The sequence below is a fragment of the Furipterus horrens genome, unplaced genomic scaffold (genome assembly GCF_987537825.1).
Source record: "Furipterus horrens unplaced genomic scaffold, mFurHor1.1.pri manual_scaffold_3, whole genome shotgun sequence".
In the NCBI taxonomy this organism is placed as follows: domain Eukaryota; kingdom Metazoa; phylum Chordata; class Mammalia; order Chiroptera; family Furipteridae; genus Furipterus; species Furipterus horrens.
This window is the reverse complement of record NW_028327173.1, coordinates 139,616,613-139,643,824: the sequence shown is the minus strand read 5'-3', so window position 1 is coordinate 139,643,824 and position 27,212 is coordinate 139,616,613. Positions and strand designations below refer to the sequence as shown.

At 36.9% G+C, this 27,212-nt stretch overlaps 1 protein-coding gene and 2 non-coding genes across 5 annotated transcripts; all 3 read right to left on the bottom strand.

The window, feature by feature from the left end:
- Window positions 1-555: 555 nt before the first annotated feature.
- CCNB1IP1 (cyclin B1 interacting protein 1) lies at window positions 556-25,481 on the bottom strand. 3 transcript variants are annotated; one of them, XM_090271921.1, is made up of 8 exons: window positions 25,461-25,481; window positions 21,258-21,430; window positions 18,894-18,978; window positions 17,740-17,889; window positions 13,196-13,291; window positions 10,056-10,387; window positions 3,230-3,563; window positions 557-1,521 (listed from the first exon to the last, which is right to left on the bottom strand). In XM_090271921.1, the coding sequence occupies exons 6-8, from the start codon at window positions 10,350-10,352 to the stop codon at window positions 1,319-1,321; spliced, it is 834 nt and encodes a 277-aa protein (XP_090128047.1). In that variant the 5' UTR covers window positions 10,353-10,387; window positions 13,196-13,291; window positions 17,740-17,889; window positions 18,894-18,978; window positions 21,258-21,430; window positions 25,461-25,481; the 3' UTR covers window positions 557-1,318. The 3 variants fall into 3 exon arrangements, with proteins under 3 accessions (XP_090128045.1, XP_090128047.1, XP_090128046.1); XM_090271920.1 differs by having other exon boundaries at window positions 13,196-13,276; XM_090271919.1 differs by lacking the exons at window positions 10,056-10,387; window positions 13,196-13,291 and having other exon boundaries at window positions 556-1,521.
- On the bottom strand, window positions 16,444-16,590 carry LOC150016180 (small nucleolar RNA SNORA79). The gene has a single exon (XR_016510352.1). It is a non-coding gene; the product is annotated as a small nucleolar RNA SNORA79 (small nucleolar RNA).
- On the bottom strand, window positions 18,630-18,706 carry LOC150016179 (small nucleolar RNA SNORD126). Its single transcript, XR_016510130.1, has one exon. It is a non-coding gene; the product is annotated as a small nucleolar RNA SNORD126 (small nucleolar RNA).
- Window positions 25,482-27,212: the final 1,731 nt, after the last annotated feature.

Here is a 27,212-nt window from a genome sequence, read left to right as displayed (position 1 = left end):
TTACAGTAGCCACGTGCTGGAAACAGCCACAGTGCCCATCAGTAAATTAGTGGATCAAAAAACTGTGGTACATTTACATAATCAAATACTATGCAAGTGAAAGAAAGAACTCCTCCACTTTGTGACAGCATGGATAGAACTGGAGAACATTATGCTCAGTGAAATAAGCCAGTCAGTGAAAGACAAGTACCATATGATCTCACTTATAAGAGGAACCTAATGAATAAAATAAGCAAATGAGCAAAATGGAGCCAGAGGCATGGAAATAAGGAACAGACTGGCAGCGACCAGAGGTAGCAGGGAGGGGGATACAGATGGAAAGAAGGGAAAGGGACTAGTCCATAAACATGTATGAATGGCCTACAGACATGGATAACATAGTGGGAGTTGACTGGGAGTAGGGGTTGGGCTGGGTGGAGAGCAAAAGGGGAAAAATTGGGACAACGGTAATAGAACAACAATAAAATATTTAATTTAAAAAATGCTCACTAATAAAGGAAAATGGAATAAATCTTTAAAAGAATTTTAATATAACATCTTGAGATCAATAACACATTATAAGTTTTCTACAACAGAAGTCTATTTCTAAATAAGTAAACCCAAGAAAACAGCTGGCAAAACAGTAAAGAAAGAGTAATTTTATTTTTAAATAAGTGGCAAAAATATCAACTTTACAAAATAACTTTATCAATGTAAATTAGTTTTAAATAGAAATAAGGACTAATCGTATGTACATCAAGTTGTACTCTCATTCACTGATATGAACACAGCACTCTGAACAAGTTAATACAAGGGCAAATACATAAATACATAGAAAATGTATATACCCACATAACAAACTATAGACACACCCCAACATCTCCTGAGACCAAAATCTTCACCTAAATATTCTAGCAAATATAACTAAATATCTATATATATTCCTTTATATATTTACATACCAAAATCCAAATGACATGTAGACATATAACATAGGTGCTTTTTATACATATGCATAAACACATAGCTCAGACAGAAACAAACTGTGATCTACAAAACACCTAATAATATTGTAACCTTTCTACTACTAGTATAACTCAACAGTTCACAATGAAATTGAGTTTAATAAAATGCTCACGCTTTAAGTAATGGAAACAGAAAATTAAATCAGACTCTAAAGCTATTCCTAGTGTGCCACTGAGTTTCTTATAAATTAAAAATGTAAAGACAACTTCAAAGACTTAATAACACAGAGAGGCTGGTGATTCCTATCTAGAATAAAGATTATTGGCTAAGTGAAATCACTGTAAGTAAACAAAGAAATATTCTGTAAAGTGAATTAAATTCTTTTTACTTTAAAGGCCCTGCTAGAGACTTGTTGCTGCTCTAATTCACGAGTTGGGGATGCAAAACTAAAAAAGTTGTTGCTGGGTTCAGGTGCTGTGGGAGAACCCACAAAAAATGGTCTGAACTGAAAATCTCCATCTCCACCACCACGATTTTGAACCGGTGTACTGTCCAAAGGAAACTTGGATTTGTTACCTAGGGGAAAAAAAAAGAGGGAAAAACTTAAGCATCTATTTACTTACAGATATTTAGGACTAAAAGACAAAAGTCATTCAATTAATATTTTAACAGGACTCAACTTACGTAAGACAGATAAAATATAAACCTAATGTTGGATCAAGAAAAGAACCACGATGGCCCCCAAACCCTCTCCCTGACCACAGTATATACTGTACCTTCTTTTGTGATGCAGTTTCTAATTATAGCCATCATCTGATCACCAATAGTAATCTGACACAATGAAATATGTTTTTAGTAGAGCTAGAATTTACAATATCGGAATTTTACTTATTTGTTATATAATCTAGTTCAAAGGAATATAATATATGTGTGTGTGTAAAATCTTTTTTCCCAGGTTCTTTAAGAATAAATATTTTTAAACATTGCCATAAATACTCCAGAAAATATATGACAACTTGAAAAACTGTCATATACTCATGACCTGGATCAAATGGAATAGCCTTAAGAAAAATCAGATAATAGATGTGATTAAATAAGCATTTAACAACTTCCACTGGACCCTCCCTAGGTGTGTCTACAAGTTTTAGGGAACATGTAACTAAAGGAGAATGCTGACTATATCTGCTTCAAGCTAAAAATGTTAGTAAGAGGTAAAAGTTAAGAGGTAAGTGTGCACAAAAAAGAAGAACAGAAAAGAACTGGGGAATATTAAGGTATTCAAAATAAATCTGGATAGTGACAATGAAAAAATAAGAACATCTCCAATGCCCAATAATACCTGATTCAAATAACTGCATTTGCTAAGGCACCTGACAAGCAGAAAAGGGCTAGTATCACTCTAGATTGTGCATTCCCAGAGAGCACAAATCCTATCTGCTTAATTTTTATATCCTCAATGCTTAGAATTATTCCTTGCAACCTGGTACATGAAACATGTTTGATAAATATTTGATGAATGGATGACTAAACAAGAGAACCAACCCAACAACCCACAATAACTTAAAAACTGTGCAATCAGCATTACCCTGTGAAAGAAAGTAAAATATGTCCTTCTTGGTAGATAGCAAATGTTTAAGTGTGGGCTCTGAAGACAGCTCTATGACCTTGACCAATTTACTTAAACTTTCTGTGCCTCAGTTTTCACATCTGTAAAATAGGAATAATAATATCTACCTTGTAAAGTTTTTTAAATAACACGAATACCTATAGAATTATAACAATGCCTAGCATTTGGTAAGGAATCAATAAATGGAAGCTAATACTAGTATCATTACTATAGCTAAATAACTTTCATTTAAAGTAGCCATTTACAGCACTGGCTGATGTAGTTCAGTGGTTTGAGCACCAGTCTGCAAACCAAAGGGTTGCCAGTTCGATTCCCAGTCAGGGCACATGCCTGGGTTACAGTCCAGGTCCTCCCCAGCTGAGGACATGTGAGTCAACCACACATTGATGCTTTTCTTCTTCTTTCTCCCTCCTTCCCCTCTTTCTAAAAACAAATAAAATCTTTTAAAAAAGAAAGTAGCAATTTACAAAATTTTATAAGCAAATACAATAGATAAAAGCAATGATGTACAGAATAAGACATGGATGAAGAATCTAGAGCCCACCACTACTCTTGGCCTTTAAAGTCTCCACTGACTACTTCGCACCATGCAGAACACAATGTGAAAAATTAGTGATTTAAAGAACAGATGTTAAATAATTACATGTCCTTCCTTACCTAATGGGAAGCCAAAAATACCAGACTGTGAAATCAGAGAAGGCTCAAGGGTACCTTCTTGATTAGCAATAGTGATGTTTCGTAGCCTAAGGCTATCATAGAGGCCTTGGAGCTTTTGATACTGACGATTTCGCTCCATAAGTTTCTCAGAGATGTCACTGAACTTTTTCTTATATTCTTCTAGCACTTTCTTCATGGAAGTGACCTCCCCTTTCATAGAGGTCAATTCTACATCCTTGCTCTGTATTTGTTGAGTATATATCTTCTCAATCTGCTTCAGATGGCCCTCAGCCTTGCTGAATTTGTATTCTTGATAGAGACGCTCCTGATGTACCTGTCCCAAGAGAGAAGAAAAATATTTTTAAGGTAATAAAACAAAAGTTATACATTTTAAAGCTTTACACAAATTCAAAAAGAAAATAAAGATGCTTGTGCTGGGGTATAATTAACATTTAGAATCAGGTTAAAAAGCAATCAGGATATACAATAGGATGATTATTACAGAAAATAATGTTATGTCACTAAATGCATAGAAAAAAATCTGAAGGAATACTCTGAAACCATTCCCATTACACCAATAAAGAAGTGAGCACTTATCTAACCTTAACAAATGACATGTAATCCAGAAGTTTTCAAGAAATATAATCTTATGTTTCAAGTAAAACATACTGTGGAGAACATGTTATAAGATAGCCTCCAATTATCTCTGCCTCCTGGTACTTCTATTCCCCCTTTGAATGTGGATGGGACCTGTGACTAAAACACAGAAAAAAATGACAAGATGTCACTTCATGAATCCATTATAAAGAATATAAGATATGAAGCCCTGGCTGCTGATGCTCAGTGGATGGAGCATCGGCCTGCGAGCAAAGTGTCGCTGGTTTGATTCCCAGTCAGGGCACATGACAAGGCTGCACGTCAGGCCCTCAGCTGGGGGCGCGAGTAAGAGGCAACAACAGTTAATATTTCTCTCCCTCTCTTTCTCCTTTCCCCTCTCTCTAAAAATAACTAAACAAACAAACAAATAAATAAATACATAAAAAGAATATAAGATATGTCTTACTAGCATTCTCTTTCTCTTGCTGGCTTTGTGGAAGCACGCAGCCATGCTGGGAAGGCCAACAAGGCAAGCAACTGAGAGCAGCCTCTGGGTAATAGCCAGCAAAATACCGAAGTCACAATAAATCTACTCATAGACTTTATACCCTTCACAAAATTAACTCAAAATGGATCACAGACCTGAATGTAAAACATAGAACTATAAAATTCCTACAAGACAACATAGGAGAAAATCTAAATGACCCTGGGTTTGGTGGTGACTTTTTATATACAACACCAAAAGCAACATCTACGAAAAAATTGATAAGGTGGACTTTATTAAAATTAAAATGTCCTACTTTGTGAAAACGATGTCAAGAGAATGAAAAAAGAAAAAAAAAAAAGCCAGAGACTAACAGAAAATATTTGCAAAAGATATCTCTGGTTAAAGACTATTATCCAAAATGTACAAAGAATCCTTAAAACTCAACAATAAGAAAACAAACCCAATTAAGATGCACAGAAAGCAAATAAGAAAATGAAAAGGCTATACATCAATGTCATCAGAAATGCAAATTAAAACAACAATGAGATACAATTACACACCTATCAGAATGGCCAAAATCCAGAACAATGATGATAGCAAATGCTGTTAAGGATGTGGAGCCAAAAGAACTCTCATTCATTGCTAGTAGGAATGCAAAATGTTATAGCCACTTTGGAAGACACTTTGGCAGTTTCTTGCAAAACTAAACCTATTCTTACCATACAGTCCAGCAATCATGTCCCTTGGTAATTACCCAAAGAAGTAGAAAACTTATGTCCTGTACACAGATGTTTACAGGAGCTTTATTTGTAATTACCAAAACTTGGAAGCAAAGAAGATATCCTCAAGTAAATGAATGGATAAATTGTGGTGCAATGGAAAATTATTTAACACTAAAAAGAAATAAACTATCCTGCCATGAAAAAAACATGGGTGAAATTTAAATGCATATTACTAAGTGAAAGCAGCCAATCTGAAAAGGCTACAAACTCTATGATTCCAATTATATGACAGTTTGGAAAAGGCAAAACTATGAGGACAGTAAAGAGATCAGTGGTTGAGGGTAAGAAGGGATGAAAAGGCGGTACACAGAGGATTTTGGGGGCAGTGAAATTACTCTATATGATACTAGTATGGTAAGATACATGTCACTATACATTTGTCCAAATTCATAGAATGTATAACACAAAGAGAGAACCCTATATACAAACAGTGAACTTTGGATAATAGTGACATGGCAGAGTAGGCCAGGAAATGTCTGAACGGTCTCAATTTTGCTATGAACCTAAAACTGCTTAAAAAATAAAGTCCATTAAAAAAACAAACAGCTGAGTCCCCCAGTCTAATGGAAGCAACTGTTGCCAACAACTTCATGAGCTTGGAAACAAATCCTTCATGAGTCAAGGTTCAGAGACTGCAGCTCCTGTCAATGACTTGATTGCAGCCCTGTAAGACCCTCAGCAGAGTCCAAGACTGAACTCTTGAGATAATAAATGTGTTGTTTTAAGCCACTAAGTTTGTTACATAGCCAAAGATGACTTACTACACATAGAAACCAATTTTGGTTTATCTTTGGATTCACTACACTTTAAATATTGACAGAAAGTGAAATATGAGTGCTCTCCTTTTTTTTTTAACCATTTTGAATTTGCCTCTTCTATGTAGTTGGATGTGCACCAAGTCTGGGTTACTTGTCTCTATTATATGGTCTCACAGCACTCTGTACTTCCCTTATCATTGTAGACTTTAAAAATGTACTGTAAATGTCTTCTGTTTTTTCTTAATGTTTAGCACCACTAAACCGTAGCATCCTTGAAGCTATGTTTTGTTCATTATTGTATACCCAGCACCTAAGAAGGTGCAATAAATATGTTTCCTGGTCCTCTAAAAAAAATGCTGAATGACTAAATAGGAACAAAATTAATAAATGAAATAAAGAAATTTCATTTCTGGATACCTTACTAACCAATTCACTGATTTCCTCCATATCTGAAATGATGAAAACTGTATCACATGTACATGTTTAACCAATACTACCCCCCAAATAGGAATCTACTTTAATATACAACATCTATTCAATCAGTCAATGATTATTTACTGAGACTTAAGACCAGTACTATCATGGTCACTGAGGACCCAGTGATATACAGGAATCCAAATCTACCCTAAAACTTTCCCAACTAGAGGAGATGAACAAGTATGTAGGTAATTACAATACAGTATTAATAATACAATAAAGGTAAGCATAAGATGATATAGGAGTATGTAAAAGGGACATCTTACCCAAAATATAATAACATACTGAAAATATCTACTTGACAGATGACAAATAAAATCTTTAAGAAGCATTATTATAAATGCACATGTAAGATATAAGAATATAAATCAAGGATATGCCCTGGCTGGTGTGGTTCCATGGACTGAGTACTGGCATGCAAACCAAAGGGTTGCTGGTTTGATTCCCAGACAGGGCACATGCCTGGTTGCAGGCCACATCCCCAGTTGGGGGCATGTGAGAGGCAACCACACACTGATGTTCCTCTCCCTTTTCTCCCCCCTCCCTCTCCCTCTTTCTAAAAATAAACAAATAAAATCTTTTTAAAAATAATAATAAATCAAGGATATGATTAAAGTTCTCCACAGTAAGGTTTTTCTAAGAAGGAACCAAAGGCAGAAGTCATAAAGGGAAAGAGTTACAGCTGTGAATTTGATGACAAAAATGATGACACAATATTTTTAATAACCTAGAAAAATTATGATACAATACAATCATTAAATTATGATTAAGCCCTGGCTGCTGTAGCTCAGTGGATTGAGTGTCGGCCTGCGAGCCAAGTGTCACTGGTTCGATTCCCAGTCAGGGCACATGACTAGGTTGCACATCAGGTCCCCAGTTGGGGGCGCCAGTGAGAGGCAACCACACAGTGATGTTTCTCTCCCTCTCTTTCTCCTTTCCCCTCTCTCTAAAAATAAAATAAATAAACAAACAAATAAATAAATTATTTTAAAAAAATTATGATTAGATAGAATACAGAATATTTTTCAACTTTAGTATGACAAAAAAATCAATGAAAACCAGTAGAAGATACAGAAAATTTCTTGCAACATTTTAGTTAAGTGTATAGAGAATTCTTACAAAACAGTAGGAAAAAACACTACAGCAATTGAAATAAGCTAACCGAAAGGCAATTTTTAAGAGAAAAATACATGAAAAAAATACAAGAAAATGTGTCCATCTAAAAGTCATACAAGAAATGCATGTTTAAAGAATCATGATATTCAATTTTACCCACATCTAATTGGTAAGTAGAAAACATGGAGAACCAAGCACCCTTATATACTGTAGTGTGCAGCACTACTGGAAGGGATTTGAAACAAAAGCACAGGCACTCTGGATAGTGATAAAGAAATGCTTTATTAGGGGAAGAATATAAATCAATAGTAAGACACAGGAAAAGGCATAGGGGAGTTTCAAGGGCAATACATCACCAACTGAACTAACTGCATCCGAAGTCACAGAGCAACATGCCGGGAAGCCCTGGGGTGGCGGTCCTCCGGAGCCTCCAGAGCCTCCAGAGCCTTGGTGGGAACACTAGGGGTTCCAGGCAGTGCGTCCACTCCACCGGTGAGGCTTCAGAGGACCGATCCCTGCTCCCTAGCTTATACAGATTTTATTAATAATAATTATATGAAGATAATTGCTCTCTGCATGACAAGAAACACCTGGTGGGTCCCCAGCCCCTGGGAACTGGCCAGATTCCCAGAGTACATGGAGCCCCCCTGACCCCCATTTCTAGCGTTCAAGGTTGGTACAATCTTATTTGAAGGGATGCTTATATAATAGCTTTTGGTGCTTTTCCCTTCTGGGGTCGTGTCTGAAACCATGTCCATGGCTCACTTTTAGGCCTCAGCAGTACATATACTTCTTAAGGGAACACAAACTGAAACTACCTAACTTGAGGGCAATTTAAAAATACTGCAATTTAAAAAACACTGAAATGTATTTTTCTACCTTTAGGAATTTAATCTTAGCAAATAATTAAGGACATGAATTTGATGTTAAGAATGTTCATCACACCCTGACCAGAGTGGCTCAGTTGGTTGGGCATTATTCCGCAAAGCAAAAGGTCACAGGTTCGATTCCAGTCAGGGCACAAGCCTCGGTTGTGGGTTCAGTCCCTGGTCAGGGTGCATATGATCAATTTTTCTCTCCCTCTTTCTTCCTCCCTTCCTCTCCCTCTAAAAATAAATAAATAAATTATCTTAAAAATAAAAAGAATGCTCATCACAGAATTTTTAATAACTTGGAAATAAATTATGATACAACGTTACTGTTAAAATGTTGATTATAGAAAACTTACTTTAAAATATTTAATAAAATTTTCATAATAGGCAAAATACAGCCAACTTTTACTGGGCACAAAACAGTACATATGTTATCATACTTTTGTAAAGACAAAAATATAGAGAAGCCACATGATCTAAAAAGGGGTGTAGACGGGAGTCAGCTAGGAGGTCTGGGGTCCAAGGGGCAAACCATGTGGCTTGGAAACAGTCCGCCATAAGGTCTGGAGTAAGAAAAAGGAGACTCACTGGGAAACCTGCCTGGAGAACACAGCAGCATGGCTGATGTGGCTGGAATTGTGGAGGCCTGCCTAACCAAGCATGGATTAGTCAAAGCTGCCTGAAATGCTGAACTGTGACTGGGAATATGGAGCCATGGACTTCAGCTTTTCTGAAAGACGGTACCTCTGACTCGAGTATTCTGAAACTGGCCTGGTTTGTCAGGGGAAGGCAGTAGTAAGTGTTTTGGGGTGTTTTAAAGGGAGTGGGATATAACGGTAGGAAACTGCCATTATTCTGAATCTGTAAAACCTAAATAAACCCCCTTTACTTTTCCACTAAATATATGTATGTGTATATATATGTATGTGTATATATATGTATATATTTATGTACAGAGAAATTAATAATACACAAAATATCAACAATGGTTATCACTGATGATGGAATTATGTTTTTTCAAAATTTTCTTTCTTTTGGATTTTCAACAATAACCATACTAATTTTGAAAACAATTTTTTAAAAAGTTTTCCATACCTTCATAAAAAACAAATATTGGGCCAAGAAGTCCATATGTTTTTTTCCATAATATAAAAGACACATTTTTCATTTTCACCAACACCTTTATTGTTTGGATCCTTTGAATATGTCAGCTATCTCCCACATGGTATAACATTGATTTTTCTCAATTAATGTCTCGATCTGATTGTTATCAACTTCAACTGGTCTACCCAGCCATCAAGCATCTTCCAGCATCAAAGCTCCAGCATGAAACTTCACAAACCACTTTTGACACGTTTGATCAATCACAGCACCTTCTCCATACACTGCACAAATCTATTTTTGTGTTTCAGTTGGGTTTTTACCTTGCTTGAAATAATATAGCATAAATGTTGCATATTTTCTTCCAATTTCAAAATTAAAATAGCTACACAAAAATTCACCAATTTTTATGTTTTGTTTTAAATGCAGGCTGATATGACAGCTGTCCACCATATACTCTAACAAGGTTGTTTCAAATGAAGTTAAAGACAACTAAGCGCTACTAAAGTCATCTTAAAGAAAAAACAAATGAACTTTTTGGCCTACCCATTACAAACACAAGTGAAGGAAAAATATTAGGAACTTCTACATATGCCTCAAATCATACTCTCCAAAGAAACTAGCCTAAGCACTAACCTGGTATGTCCAGAAGGCCAGTGCTCGGGAGCTAATGTCCAACACAATCTCTGGTCGAAGTCCTGCCAGTACCATGGCTTTATATTCTTCCGATGGACTGAGTTCTGTGCGGACAATATCTAGCTTTCCAGAAAGGGTACTGCTGCAGGCAGGGCAGATAGCTGGTGAACGACTAAATTCACCGCTGCCATGCTGATCACAGAAAATGTGAGAGCAGGCAGTGACCCATGCATAACCAGAGAGTTTGATGCGGCATTTTCGATAATTACAAAGCAGCATGTCTTCACACAAAGACATAATATATAGTGAGGTCGCAGATTCTGAAATGAATCCTAATAAGGGGTAAATGAAAAGGTCATATAAATCAAATTGCAGTGAAAATTAAATAAACAACAAATAAAAAAGTTCTAATTTTATAATAATGCATTTGTTTTTGCATAAGTTTATTATCATTAACATATTATACCGATTTTAGTCACTCAACCATATCAATTGTGCTCCTTTGTTCAAACCACTACAAATATCTTGAAAAAAATTTTAATGAAAATGTGAAAGATATAGGTGATTCCAAATATTAGTAAAATCAAAAATAATATGTACATGGGGAAAAAAAAGTTTAGGAAAGCTTATAAAGAACAAATAAAAAATTAAATTAGTGTTTTTTGTCATTCCTCAATACATAAACAAAAATCCAAATTTACTATCCATAAGTTTGCTAGAATATTTTAGTATTACTCTCACACTTGGTAGATATAAAAATCCAGGCACTCAATTGACCATTAGGGAGCATGAAAATCTGTATAAAAGCAGGTATTTTTTTATTATGAGATCAACAATTCACCTGTTAATATAAATACTAATCAATGCTATGCCTCTATTTAAAACATTTGTAAAACTAAATATACTCTTGATTAAATTACTTTTCAACATAGTGTCCACTCTCATTGGAATTTTACTAACACCAACCTGGCAGCAATCTTCTGGATGTACTAAAATAAATCATATATTCTAAAATAATAATAATAATGATGACAACAATTAAACCCCAAGAAAAAAATGTTCACATTTCTCAACTGACAAATTCTGTCAAGAATGCTGCCTTGGTCATAGGGGTCGACAAAGATGCTCTGACACCTTTACCCCAAACGTCCCCCACCCCAGAGTGAGTCTCCGCAAGTACTGTATATGGCATCTGCAGCCTTAGTTATGAGGCCTATTTTACCTCCAGCAGGGTAATGGGCAAAGGGAAAGCACAAGAGCTGGGAACAGTTTTGAAGCTGAGACCACTCTCCGGAAAAACGAGCAGTGCAGCTAATTCCAAATTTTCCACGAGAGAGCGAAGTTAGTGAGTTGTGCAAGCTACCAAGAACCAAATTTTGGAGACTGAGATTGACAGGGCTTTTTCACTCTGAAATTCGCAGCCTGCTTTCTGCGCTGGGCAGAGAAAATAATTCTAATTACATACCTGAGGCGCCAAAATAGGGCGGGAAAACGCGGTTGCCTCCACAACTCCCACCACAAGAAAGGCCGAACTCTACACACGACGACCCTACGACACTACGTCAGAGAGCGCATGCGCACTCGCCCCAGAGCCTGCCGGGAGCTGAGCGCGAGAGTTCTAGCCGCTAAGGATGCTGGGATCTGCCCGCTCTAGCACCCGGACATGGGCCCTGCATCCACTGGGCATACCTGTCTCAGGCACTGTGAGGACGCGAATCCAAATGAGCCTGGCTTAGGTTTCCCAATTGGAAGCCCTGCAGATACTATCATTGAGTGCACTTTACTGCCCTCCACCAGCATAAGAGTAGCCATCCTAACTTAAATGAGGATAACATTTAATGTAGGTCTCCTAAGGGTAAGAGCAGAGGGGGGTGCCAGTTTAGAAGCTAATAAGAGCTGCCTATGAGTATGCACAGGTGTTTGTCCTGGGAAAATGTGGGGAGTACCAACTGCACAGGCCCTCTCAGTTTAGAAAAAAATTCCCCCAAAATGTCATACTGTTATGGAGCATTAGCGAGCAAAGAGGACACGAGGCAATTTAGAAATAAATTTATGGCGTTTACTTACCTGGCCAGGGACGGGTCTTCCCACTTTCAGAAGCAGAAGATGGGAGAGCTGCCCCGCCTTACAGACTAAAAGGTTTTTAAAGGCAAAATAACTATACTCATGTCCTTGGGGTAGCCAGATAACAACAAACAAACTGCACAGGCGTGAGAAACTACATATACACACACTTTCTAATTTAGAAGGAGCTTCAGCTGATAAACACTTGGCGCAGAACTATTCTCATGTCCTTGGCTACAGCTAGGATCAGTTACCAAAGGGGGGCCTCAAGGTTGCTAGGGTACGTGAGCAAAAAGAATAACCTGCCACTGGGTTAAAACGCAAAAAATGGAAAAGAGTAAAAAATGACCCATTACAATACCTAAAATTGGGCAGCTACCACCGGTGTTGAGGTAGACTAATGCCATTTTATTTTTTGTTCATCCTGAAATAGATCTCTTTCCAGCTTTTACACATCCTCTATATAACTTTTTTTAAAAAGAGCTTTCCTTGATGAGTCTGCATTATGAACATTCATTACAGCGCTTGAAATGAAGCGACAGGATTAGGCGCTACAGCTTTCCTGAGATGACCTTTGTGCTCTCACAGACCTGCTTGTGATTGCTTAAATGTTGGTACCCATTTGACCCTAATGATGTTACCTCTTTCTTTTCTGTTTTGTACTAACTGCATTATTCTTTGCTCGAGGAATTTGTTAGAATTCATATTAGAAATTAAGTGAGGAGGGCTTGAGGGGTCCTCTGGATACAAGCCCTAATGCTATTTTTTGTAGTCACCTTTCTAGATGATGTGACTCCAGTATGAATTTGTAAGATGCAATCCCATGAATCAGCAACATAATGGATACCAAGCCCTTGAAAACCCTTTATGGGTTGTGAATCTGTAATACTAAACCTTTCTCCTTCAAACAAAAACACATCCTAATGAAACAATTTTCTATGAGTATTTTTTTTTGTCTTTGTCTATTTGCAATTGTTCATAGTAATTAGAAAGGATGACCTTGCCCTTTGTATACACTTCCTAAAATGCCCAACAAAGTCTTAATATTGCAGTAGTTTGGAACACCAGGAACTAACCTGCTTCTGAAGGTGGCGTGTGTCCTCTTCTGTCATACCACAGATAAACCCTTCACTGGCTTGTTTTTATCTAGGGTACTCCTGGAGATAAGACCACTGAAATCAATCAAGACTGAGATACAGAGAGACCCATTCACCAAAATTTTTAATTTTCTAAAAATGTTTATTGACTTAAGAGGGAAAGAGAAACATCAATGTGAGAAAGAATCATATTGGTTGCCTCCCATACATGCCCTCACTGGGAATTGAACCCACAACCTAGATATGTGCCCTGACTGGACATCAAACCCCAAAACTTTTGGTGTACAGGACAATACCCCAATCAACTGAGCCACATGGGCAAGGATTCACTAAAGTTTTTAAAATATTGATTATTAAATATCAAGCATATCAAAAATGTCTGAATGACCATCACTCAGCTTTAATAAACCCAAACCTTTCTCACTTTTGATATATTTTAATGAACAGTTGAAGCTCCCCTGTGTATACCTCAACTGCATTCTCTCCTACTGCAAGAGGTAAAACAAGCCAGATTTGAGTGTTTATCATTCTCATACATACTTTTACACTTTAGTGTATGTATACATCAGTCTTTGTTTTCATGTTCTAAAACAACTAAATCATGTCACATAGCACATATCACTTAGCCATTTTAATTCATCATTATTTTTGAGCTGTATTAATTCATTTTAACAACCAAATACTACAGACATACAATTTATTCATTTTCTAATGGACACTGGTTCCTGCTTTTTAAAGTTAAAAACAATACTGAAATGAACTTTTTGTACATGTCTTCTTGAGTACACATACTAAAAATTCCTGTAGAATGTAATACCCAGAGACTGGGTTAGTGTATAATCATCTTCAAGTAACCTAGTTGTTGCCAAACCACTCTCCAAAGTATAACTTAAATTTCACTGCCACCAATGAAGATGAGAGCCCCTTGTCTCAGACCCATCAGCATGTGGAAGTGTCAGGCCTTCCGTTTTAATTTTTGCCCATGTGATGGCAGTGAAATGGTTATCTCAATGTAGTTTTAACTTGTAACTCTTTGATTAGTAGTAAGGTTAAGCATCTTTTCATGTGAATCATTCAGAAGTCCTCACCTGCGACTTGCCCATTCATATTTTTTTTTATCATTTCCTTGATTTATATGGAATCCTTTGTCAGTTACATGGCACACAAACATAAGTTTGAATTTTACTGTATACAAATTTATCACTTTCCTTTTTGTGCTTATGTCTACTCCAATGTCATATCTTTTCTATAGGTTTAAATTTCTCCTTTTGATCTTTAATGCACTTTTCTTAACATAAGGAGTCTGAATAAACCGACAGTACAATTTGTGCTTATATATCACTTACATAATTTAATCACAGGTTATATTCACCTTTCAAAAATGATATACAAATTTTTATTGGTTTTAGAGGAAGGGAGAGAGAAACATGGATTTGTTGCTCCATTTATTTATGCATTCATTGGTTGATTCTTGGATGTGCCCTGACCAGGGATCAAACCCATAACCTTGGCATATTGGGACAACACTCTAATCAACTGAGCTACCCAGCCAGGGCCTCAAAAATGATATTTTTACCCAAAGTTTGATTCTGATCTTGTATAGTTATTCTAAGAACCTATCAGCTATATTATGAGATAATAATTTTTCTTCCTATTATCTTTGAATCTCAGATTGTCAGCATCATCTACACTAAAAACTAATTTGATGCCCTGGCTGTTGTGGCTCAGTGGATTGAGCACCAGCCTGTGACACAAAGGGTCATGGGTTTAAATTCCTGATCAGGGCACATCCCTGGGTTGTGGGCTGGGCCCCCAGTGGGGGCATGCAAGAGGCAACCACACATCGATGTTTCTCTTCCTTTCTCCCTCCCCTTTCCCCTCTCTTTAATAAATAAATAAATAAAATTAAAATAATTTGATACTTTTAATGGAAGGATTTTAATATAAAGAGTAGGTTTCATATTCTAACAGAACTTATTATAGTTGTAGACCATTTGTATGCTTCTAGTATAAACATGAGTATTAAATTTCATTTCAAAACAGTGAAGTATACCACACTTCCAATACTTGAATGTGTATTTTATACACTTTCCCTGTTAAATATACCTTCATGGATGTAAGTACAGTACATAAGGCAAAAAATTCCCTGTACTATACCTTAGCCAAAACAACTGAGAATACCTCAACATTAAATGTGAAACAAAAATAATGACTTTTTAACCAACTTGACTGGTATGCACAATTTAAACCAATGATAAATATCCATCCAGTAAGGCTATAAAAAGTTCATAATAAAAGATTTCCTCTTAAATATGAGAAAGCTTTCACAGATCTATTCCTCACATACATAGGTTGTTTTCACAACCATTTTTTTAAAAAGAGATTTTATTTATTTATTTTTAGAAAGAGAGGAAGGGAGGGAGAAAGAGAGGGAGAGAAACATTGATATGAGATTCATCGTCGTCGCTCAATCCACTGAGTCACACCAGACAAGTCACAGCCATTCTTTACTGTCACTCAAAGCATCAAACATCATAATCAGACGTTAAGAGTTTTAAGTAGACTCACTGGTAACCTGATGGTTTAATGCACCTATATATACATTTTACATCAGTCAAAATTTATGTCCCAGTTATTCTATGTAAATGTCTTACTGAAATCCCATTAAAATGGTTGCCATTTTCCAGGGGTTAAAATAATAATAAAAACAATGGAGATTTTTATTCATTTCAAATATTTTAGAGTATTTATCCTAGGCCAGGTGTTAAAGATAAGGAAGTTATCCCGCTTTCATGGAGTTTACAATCTAGCAAAGAATCTAAAGATGACAAGTGAAAACATTTTACTCTCTCTCGCCTCCTATATTTTTGCAAGTAGATTCTATAAACCATTCTGGTGAGAAAAATCAGCTTCCATCTTTAATTTGAAGAATCACCTACAGCTTCATACTGCAAAGAAAAAGTATTTTTAATATTGCCCTGATTATGTGACTAATCACTTAGTAGAAAAATGAATAAACCATTTAAAATTTAAACATGAGTGATTTCAGAATAGCATGTTTCAGTAATCCACTAGAGCTCTTTCTTACATAGTCCTAGATCAGTGCTATTGAAATATTATTGCAATCAAAGGGTTCTCTATAAACCATATTATCATGTTTTAAAATTAATTTAGTATTTTTTAATCACAGGTCAATTTTCTTAATCCAGTATTACCACCTGCTTTGTAATTGTTTGACTCTGCAAAAATCAGAAGGCACTAATGGACAGCCAACCTGTCCCATGGTGCTCTGAGTGAAGACAAGTCAGCTTAGATATATGATGAACTAAAATCCCACTACCTAAGGCTCCAAGTAGTGAGAGGAACAGCCATCAAAGTTTATCTCCAATGATTTTAACAAACATTTTAATAAATGGTCTAAAAAAAAGTTATTAAATACATGAAGTGACTCTTCTAGGAATCACTACATCTAAAATTTTAAAGAGTCAGTCAAGAACGAAAAGAACCATTAAATATCAACTGGGCCAACTAGATAGACAAAATGAGGAATTAGATGATAAATTAGTGGCAAAAACAATTAACTAAAGAAAATGTTATTAGACCAATTATATAGAGATATACACTACAGTCCTTATTACCATATTTTGCCTAATTCTAGAATTAAATTAGGCTTTAAGGTAAAAGATTGTGAAGAAAAGGCCAAGTGGAAGATGCACATAAGCAATAAACAAAGAATCTCCAACACCCTGTTATGCAGATATGAGAAATTGCCAAGTAGTGCAAAGTCTAAGATAAATATACACGTGAACACTGATAAGTTAGTATCTATTGAGCATTTACCATACGTTTAACAATGTCCCAAGCCCCACATATTTATTATCTAATTTAATCTTCAAATTCAAGCACTATTCCTTTGAGTCAGATACTAGTATTATCTTCTAAGATATAAATACACTAAGACACTGAGTTGTTAAGAAAGTTGCCAAGGTTGCATAGCTGGCTAAGTGATAGAGGAAGAGTTTGAACCCAGTTTGACTCCAGAACCCATGTATAACTACTATACTATGCTACCTCTCAACATCATTAATTGACTTTTTAAAAATTGTTGTTCTATTACAGTTGTCCCACTTTTCCCCCATTGCTCTTCCCTGTCCTGCCCATCCTCCCCTGCCATTCCCTACCCTGTTGTTTATGTTCATGGGTCACTTATACTAGTTCCTTGACTAGCCCCTTCTCCTTCTTCCCCCCACCCCCTAAGATAGAACTAGAGTATTATGCTAAGTGAAATAAGCCAGGCAGTGAAAGGCAAATACCATATGATCTTACCTAATACAGGAACCTAATGTACAAAACAAACAATGAGCAAAATAAAACCAGAGGCATGGAAACAAGGGACAGACTGATAATCGACTTCTAAAAAAATTAAATTTGTAGCACCTTAACAGAACTAGCCACGTCACAAAGCTGAATTTTCAAAGATTCAGATGTATGTCAAAGCTTCTCAATTTCAATATAAGCCTTACCATAGAAGAAAAATGTTGTCGGCATCTGTTGTACATCCAGGACTTATAGCACCCAAGAGTTTCAAGGCTGGGAAAGAAGTTTCTAGAAAGAAACTCAGATCTAGTTTTGGCCTCCTGAAATTTCATTTCTGTAAAAGACATAGCCAAAAGCTAAAAAAGAATTGCAAGTACTGATGTTTGAATTATTTCTTTTTCCTATATTTCACCCTCATATGTACCTCCCATTCTGATGAAACATGCAGGCACATGTTTAAAAAAAAAAAGCCTATCCCATATAGGTTGCTTAAAAATAACTTTTTTAATCATAAAATGCATGACTATATTAAAGTCAGAAACTAAAGGTTAAAAAGATCACCAATAGAACCCAACTCTAGAGACAATCCCTAGTATTTGAGTATATCCTTTCAGATGATTTCTCAAGTAAATAAGTATATACAAAAGTTTAAGCAGAAAAAGAATTACATGTATTGCTCTGTAACTTGTTTTTAACTTAATGTATTATAAATACCCTTCCATTTCAAGAAAGTTAAACCTGTACCATAACTTTTAAGTGACTGTATAGTGCTGCATTACATGATTTTGACAAATTGACTTAACCACCTCAGGGATTCTCTTAATCTTATAGACTAGTAAAATGGTGATTAGTTAAAAACTGTCAAGTGGTTGGTAAAATTTTATCAGTTACCAGTGCTTTTTGTATACTGTTTAAATTTTTTAGATTAAAGATTCTTGACCCTAATTCTGTCTATCTCAAAGAGATCTTTTAGTCAAAAGATCAAAGCACAACAAAGTGTTGTACCATCAAATTCATAAAGATTTAGGAATTACTTGGGATCATGGAATAGATCCCAGTAAGTACCCCCAAGAAACAGAACAATTGCCCTAGCCTTAGTCTGCTCAGAGCATGTGTTTAATCAGGATGATCAGCTGAAACACGGACTTAACATGCATTTCATCATGGCAAACTGTAAATGACTGGTGAAGGGCAAACCAACATCAGCCCATTGTCCCAAACCAGGAAAACCCTATTAAGGTTAGAACTAAGGCTTCTTCAACTACCAAATTTCAGCCACTAAAAACACTGAGCCCTTAAACTTGCTAGGTGATTGGAAATCCAAATGACATAAAAATGAAGGTTTTTCTTTCACACTTACCTCTGGTATCAGATGAATCCAGCTTCTATTGTATCTAGAAACAAAGTTGAACTATACAGAATCTATCAACCACCTAGCATCATCTCTGGAAAATCAAAAATTAAAAAATACACAAAGGTTATGATTACAAGTCTTGAATGCACACCAGCCTACTCCACACCAAGTCACACCCACACAGCTCAAGGAAAATTAACGTCAAGGATAATTGTTCATTCTTTATTTGAGTCTCCATTCAGTAATATAAATGGACCCAACTATTTGCAGAACGTCATCATATACCTTTCCTCGAGTACTATTCCTTCAAAGTTAAAGATAAAGAGAGAATCTTAAAAGCAGCAAGAGAAAAAGAAGTGCGTTACCTACAAAGGAGTTCCCATAAGACTGTCAGCTGATTTCTCAAAAGAAACTTTGCAGGCAAGAAGTATTCAAAGTGATGAAAAGCAAGGACCTACAACCAAGATTACTCTATCCAGCGAAGCTATCACTTAGAATGGAAGGGCAGATAAAGTGCTTCCCAGACAAGGTAAAGCTAAAGAAGATCATCATCACCAAGCCTTTATTATATGAAATGTTAAAGGGACTTACTTAAAAAAAAGAAGATCGAAACTATGAACATTAAAACAACAAACTCACAACTATCAATAACTGAATCTAAAAATAAAAACAAACTAAGGAAACAACCGAATAGGAATAGAATCACAGGTATGGGAATAATTTGGAAGGTTATCAGCTGGGAGGGGGAAGGGGAAGAAATGGGGAAATGGTGCAGGGACTAAGAAGCATACTTGTTTGGTATGAAATAGACAGGGGGAAGTTAAGAATAATATGGGAAAGGGTGAAGCCAAAGAACTTATATGCACAACCCACGGACTTGAACTAAGGGGGGTGGGATTGCTGGAGGAAAGGGGGGTACTGGGCAGAGGGGAGCAAAGGGAAAAGAAATTGGGACAACTGTAGTGGCATAATCAATAAAATATACTTTAAAAAAAATAATGAAAGAAAACTTCCCTAATTTGGCAAAAGGAAATAGACATACAAGTCCAGGAAGCACAGAGAGTTCCAAACAAGCTAGACCCAAAGAGGACCACACCAAGACACATCATAATGAAAATCCCAAAGGTTAAAGATAAACAGAGAATCTTAAAACAGCTAGAGAAAAGCAGAGTTACCTACAACAGAGCTCCCATTAGACAGCTAATTTCTCAAAAGAAACTTTGCAGGCAATAAAGGGCTGGGAAGAAGTATTCAAAGTGATGAAAAGCAAGTACTTACAATCAAGATTACTCTATGTAGCCCTCGATGGTGTGGCTCAGTGCACTGAGCACCTTGAATGGTAGGTATGACTAAAGTAAGCTGATAAAACTATAGAAATTGTTTTACTCAAACTTTACAACAACCCATATTTACAAGAAAATGTGAGGCTCAGAGAAGTTAAATAAATGTTCTAATGTCACCTAGATATTAAGAGATAGGATTTAAATCCAGTTCTGTCAAAACTCACTATTTTCACTTCAACTTGACATAAGAAGCAGAGCTACAGAAGATGGTTTGCTCTGGAATGCAATAACATACGGTAGGTTGGAAAGAAAATGAGGTGTTGTAAGTACCTCAGAGATTTGATCAAAGTATTACTTTACCCCTTTCTTGTCCTACACTTGAATGCTTTATGCACAATATTTTTAGATCAGCAGTATTTGAGATTAACTAAGGGAACGTAGACAGGAAGCAAGACAGGAAGTCAGAGGTTTCTATAATTTTAATGTCTACCTCAAAACTCCATTATTCAAATACATCTTACAGAAGAATAATTATAGATTTAAAGATGTAACTTCTCTATTTGTCTCATCTCACTAACCCCAGATGGCAAAGGGGTCTTAGCACAGAACACAAAGCCTAGCACATAAGTCCTGATGCCTTTCCCAAAGTGTGATGCTCCATGCAGGATTCTAGTTGTGCTTCAGCAAGTGTCATTCTACCACATGAGGCCACTTCCTGTTTACTGAGAATTTACTTAGTATAAAGTAAATATTTTGTAAATATCCCATAAACAATCAATGACCCACTCATTTTGTTTTTGGTGGGAAGTGATTCAAAGTACTGGTGCTTATTGCCAAAGGGTTCATTATGTGAACAGATGCTTCATGAAGGCCTGATACAAACTAAAAACTGTACTACTAAATCAACTGATTCCTCTGTTTTATTATACTACCACTCAATTTTACTCAGTGTCTGCCTGTGTCTAGCAACTTGGGTTAGTACAGTAACTCAAAGAACCTCCTATCTTTTTCAGATAGAAAAGACACATACACCTGTGACAGAGAATACTTTAAGGCATCACTTTTTTGTCTGAATTAAAGTACTTGCCTTTATGGTCCCCTCAGCCTGTAGCCAGTCCTACTGAGAATGTCCAAATCCAAGACCACTTGATTTTTAGGGGGTCTGCAGCAGATGTTACAGAGGCTTTCACAGTGCCACTTTTGAGCTGGCACACATGGTGCTGAAAACCCAGGTCTTTCTTCTTCGATTCCATCTTTAACCTGAAGCAAAGGAAAATACAAAACTTTGTAGAGGAAGTGTATGCTAAACTGGTTGCTTGTCACAGTTCTCTTTTAGAAATAGCTCTATAGCCCTGGCTGGTGTGGCTCAGTGGACTGAACTCTGGCTTTGGAACCAAAAAGTCCACCAGTTCGATTCCCAGTCAGGGCACATGCCTGGGTTGAAGGCCAGGTTCCCACCTGGGGGTGTGGGAACTGCAACCATACATTGGTTCTCTCTCTCTCTTTCCTCCCCGCTTCCCCTCTCTCCAAAAATAAAATCTAAAAAAAAAAAAAAAAAAAAAGAGGTGGAGGGTTAAAATGGAGGATGGAGAGAAATGTAGCTTTAAAAAAAAAAGAAAGAAATAGCTCTATAGGGCACTATTATCAAAACAAACTCCCAGTTTTGTTCTCCACACAGTTAGCTATTTTTGCCAAGAACAGTGATTGTTTGATTGTTTTAACCTCTCAGTGTAGGACAAATTCAGAGCATATACAAAATAGAAGTTTTGAGATCAGAAACATGGTTAACTATGCAGTGCACCCCAAAAGACTACCATTTGACTCAGTCCCATTGCTGGTAGAGCAAATGAAATGCTTTGGGTTAAAATGGCAAGAAGGAATAACTTGAAAACAGGATGCAAGAGGAAGTTACACCTTCTATCTATTAACTTGGTACTTTATCTATTTCATACTTTGCCTATCTTAGAATATATAAAGCACTTTTCATATATTACCTCATTTTGCAAGTACTAAGTCATCTCCATTTTACAAATAATGTGAACGGCTGGTGTATCTCTCCACACATGCCCCTCTCCTTTCTTGGAGAGTAAATAAATCTTTACTCTCTTCTCTTTCTTCTCTTTGTGAATTCTTTCACAGCCCGTGTCACCAAACACCCTAACATTTTGGTGGCTTGTACAGGGTCATTCTCTGTTTCTCCCTCTCCTCCAACCTCCTGAGGCTTGTGATTAGGGGAGCAGTGGGCAGCAAAAGCTTGACCCAGGCTAACCCCCTAACCCTGTCTCTATGGGGTTTGGAGAGAAGATTCTAATCCTTCTCCATCTTTCTTTAGAGCCAGCAACCAACATAAGGAAATGTATTTCCCTAGTACAATTTGTAAATTATACCCTCGTAAGCAATATTGAAACATTTATATTTTTCTCTTAATGAGACTGGAAATTACTGGAAAGAAAGAACAGACTGTGACTAGCTACACCCTACAGCTACAAACAGAAGATAACACTGGAACAAACCTTCAGCCTCCAGTCACAACACCCCAACAGCCCAGGGGCCACACAACAGCAACCCCCCACCCATTTTAAAATCAATTATAATCCATTATAAGCTCAAAGCCCCTACCCCTGAACGCTGGTGCATCTCTCCACACATGCCCCTCTCCTTTCTTGGAGAGTGAATAAAAACTTTATTCTCTTTTAAAAACAATAATGTAAGCAAGGTTAGAGAAACTAAATGGCAGGCAACTTAGCTCAGTGGTTAAGACAATGGATTTAAGTTGGACAGAACTGGACTTGAATCTTGGGTCCCCTATATATTTGCTGTGATCTTGGGCAAGTTATGCAACTTCTCTAAGCCTCAGATTCCCTTACTAAACAAAATGAGGACAAATACCACCTACCTCTTATAACTGTTGTGAAGATTAAATGAGGTAAAATATAAAGTAGTTTTATAGGTTGTTTCTATTAAGTGTCCAAGCTCAACCACCTAATGAGTAGAAATGCAGATATTCTGCCTAAAAATTTCACATTTCTCATAACAATATTGAAGCCAGGGAAGTCACTCATACACTCATAAGGTCCCTTCCAAATCCATGACTTGGCATCTTTTAAGAAAAATAATTTATTTCCTCTTCCCCTTCATTCCCTCCTTAATTGTGAAGACTCCAGCATATTCTGTATAAAGTTACTCAACAACAAAAGTGTAGTTCCATCAGGAAGAAACTAATTTTTCTCCCCATTGGCAAAGCCTCCTAACTAGAAAACTAGATGTTTCACAAGATGTTTCTTCCTTTTAAGACTTTAAAAATAGCTATGGAAGAAGTGGGCAAAGAGGTGATCACATAAAAGCCATCAGGATGGTGTTACTTTTAGTAGAAAATTCTTTATTGCTCAATCAAGATCTTTATGGTGTTGGTTGACTTCTAGTCATCACCGTGTACAAAATAAATATACGTAACAGGAAGCACTACACATTGAGAGTCCTTATAAACAATATATATCAAAACCCAACTGAAATGTCATATGTGACAACTGATTTATATACAAGATTTTTCATTTGGGGGGAAATAAGAAGACTGTAAACTATTTAAATGTCCAACAATAAAGATTAAATAAATTAACAAATGGTAGTAGGCAACTGGATGGGTGTGTATGGAAAGAGAGTGCGTGCCACAGAAAGATTAAATAAATTATGGTTATATACATATATTAGATTACTATGTAACCATTATAAAGAATGTAGTCACTCTTTATTTACTCATTTGGAAATCTTAGGCAGAAATAGTAAGGTACATAGTAGAGTATGTATATAGAGGAAGGAAGGGCAAGTACATATATTTGCTTATATCTGCATAATATCTCAGGAAGGATACACAAGAAACTGCTAACACTGTTATCAGGGAGGGGAATCAGCTGGCTTAGCAGACTTCATTGTATATACTTTGATCCCTTTTGAATTTTGAACCACATGAATATGTTGCCTATTCAAAAAATAACATTAATAAAGCTTGAGAATGATAAAAATTATGGGAGGCCTACAAATAGCTACTACTACATTCCATAAGCTAGTCTATGTCTTTCTCATACCTTCTGCCTACAAGGGTAACAAACACATACATTTTATTCAAACTAATGTATGTTAAAGAGAAAAAAGGGGGCCCTGACTGGTGCGGCTCAGTGGATTGAGTGCTGCCGGCCTGTGAACCAAGAGGTTGCTGGTTCGATTCCTTGGGGCACATGCCTGGGTTACAAGCTGGGCCCCAGTTTGGGGGAATGTGAGTGGAAAACAACTGATGTTTCTCTTTCTCTCTGTCTCCCCTCCCCTCTCTCTGAAAATAAATAAATAAAATCTTTTTTAAAAAGAAAAATGGGAATTGGGTGAAATTACACTCAAGGTCACTAAGCAAAACTTTTTATGAGAAAAAATATATGCTAAACAAATGCATTGCTTACTTTTTTTTTTTTTTTTTTTTTTTTACTGTGTAGAAGGCTTTCTCAGAGGAGAAGACCACTTAGTCTTCCCAGAAGACAAACCCTCTACTTTGCTTTATGAGGCAGATAGCAACTCCAAACCACGAACAGGTTGGGATCTGCGCAGGCCTCACATTGCTTACTTTTAAAAGTTACCTAACATTTATTATGCATTATCTAGTATGGGCCTTCAAATATTTTAATCTTCAAAAGCTAAGCCTTGCCCTGGCTGCTAAGGCTCAGTGGATTGTGCGCCAGTCTGCAAACCAAAGGGTCCTCAGATCGATTCCCAGTCAGGGCACATGCCTGGGTTGCAGGCCACATCCCCATTGATGGCACATGAGAGGCAACCACACATTGATGTTTCTCTCCCTCTCTTCCCCTCTCTCTAAAAATAAAGACAACATCCATAAGCCCAGTAAGGACCTGGGCCCTGCAGACACAGAAATAAAATGCAGGTCTTAAGTCCTCCCAAGATCTACCCTCTCAGGGAGATACAATTCAAAACAGGGCTAGGCTAATACCAATACCTTTCCTATCAAGTAAAATGAATCCAGGCGTTATCCACAAACACTTGCACTGTGTACATAGAGCAGAGTCTATTGTTCCTAGGTCACCAGGTCTTGAGGAAGGCAGACCCAGTACTGCAGAAGCCCACGTGGAAACAAGCCAGGCAGAGCATTTCACCAGCCAAACTTAATTGCCTTATAAGAAACACACACGCTCCAAACCTGGCTTGACATAAAGGCCCACCACAAGGATACATGGCTCAAATGGAAGAGAAATTCAAAACAATTAGGGGACAAAATTAAGTGCACACTTACCAGACCACCACCAAGTGGAGAGAGAGAAAGCAGAAAAACAGGAAGCGCCTTTAAGAAGTGGTCTCAGAGCCTGATTGGCTAATGAGTAAAGACAGTTTCCTTCCTCCTCTACCTTAAAAGGTATTGAAATAACCCACCCCCCTCATTATCTGTTAATGAACCATTGATGCTACTTGCATTGTTTTAGGTTGAACTTTTAAAATAAACTTTCCTTTTGAGTTAATGTACCTAGCACAAGCAAACACTGGCTAACTCAGGCTATTTATGTATATTCTTGTTTAGATGGGCCTACTGAAAACAATTTTCATTCCTTTAGGATAACCTCTCCTTTGTGACTTCAACATAGTTAATTTATGCAAGGTAATTTATGCAAGGTTTCATTATACCAGTCTAGATCTGTTCAAGTTAGAACTTAGCTTCAGGGTAGCATTCAAGTTAACAGGCTTAGGGGATAAAAGACAGGTGGTAAAAGGCTTAGCTTTGAAGTAAAATTTAGCTGTATAAACAAATCTTTTTAAACTAACCCTTTTCTTTCTAGTTACTCTTCCACCATTTATTACCTCTAGCTCAAACCCCTCTGACTTGTTAGTTCTTTACAAATTTATTGTTGTCTAAAAGGTATAAAAGCTTCCTGCTCTAGACACTTCTTTGGGCCTTCATTCTCTTGTGAAGACTCTCATGTTCATGCAAAGATTCAATAAGATTAGTATGTTTTTCTCCTGTTAATCTATCTTTGTCTGTTTAATTTTCAAGCACAGCCAAAGATCTTAAAAGGGTTGAACAAAACTCTTTTCTCCCTTAGAGTAGCAAATGAAAACCTCTATTTCATGGTGCTGCACAAGAATATTCTGGGATGTGTTTCACATAAAATGTGATCATTTCCAGGAGGCTTTTTAGCTGCACAATCTGGAATAAATTTCTTAAACTCTCTGAGACTCAATTTTCTCCTCTAAATCATGGTGATAATGAGGCAGGATAGTGAGAAACTAGGGAAATTCCTCATCAAGTGGAATAAGGGAAACTGAGACAAAATAATTAACAAGGCAAACAGTTTGAGCAATTTACTGTCCCCTAATGAATCAGGTTTTATCTTCCCTAACCAAGGACACTGAGGAGCAAATGGTTTACACATTGCGGACCATCCCGGGGCAGACAGGTCTTGGTCGCAGCTCCTCTTCAATAATGTTCTCTAAAAATAAAAAACTAGCCAGAAAAATAACCCTGATCCCTTTATACACACATTTTGATGAATCAACATATTGAAGGACACACCTGAAAAGCTAATGAAGATTCTGTTAAGACCCTACCCTGAGACCTCCCTTAAGATTTTGGCAGCCCAAAGAAAGATTAAAAAGCCTGGGCAGCGTACTCTTCCTCCCTTGAGCACGCTCACACGGTTCCCTTCCCACACCTCTTCCCACACCTCTTCCCCCACAGCCGTGCATAACCTAAACTCCCCTATACACTCATTTTGATACATCAGCATATTAAAAATGCACCTGAAAAGCTGATGAATATTCTACTAAAACCCTCCCCTAAGATTCTTGCTCACAGAAGAAAGATAAAAACCCTCAAAACAATGACCCATTGCGGGCTTTCACTAGATCATGCCCAAGCCCCTTGTCAGGTATAAACTTTTTACTTTCCTTCTCCTAAACTCTAAGGGTCCACACAAGATTTGCAGCCAGGGGAGCAGCAGGCAGTGACATCTCGTCCTGGGCTTACCCCTGAACCTAGGCCCCCCTTTTCTCT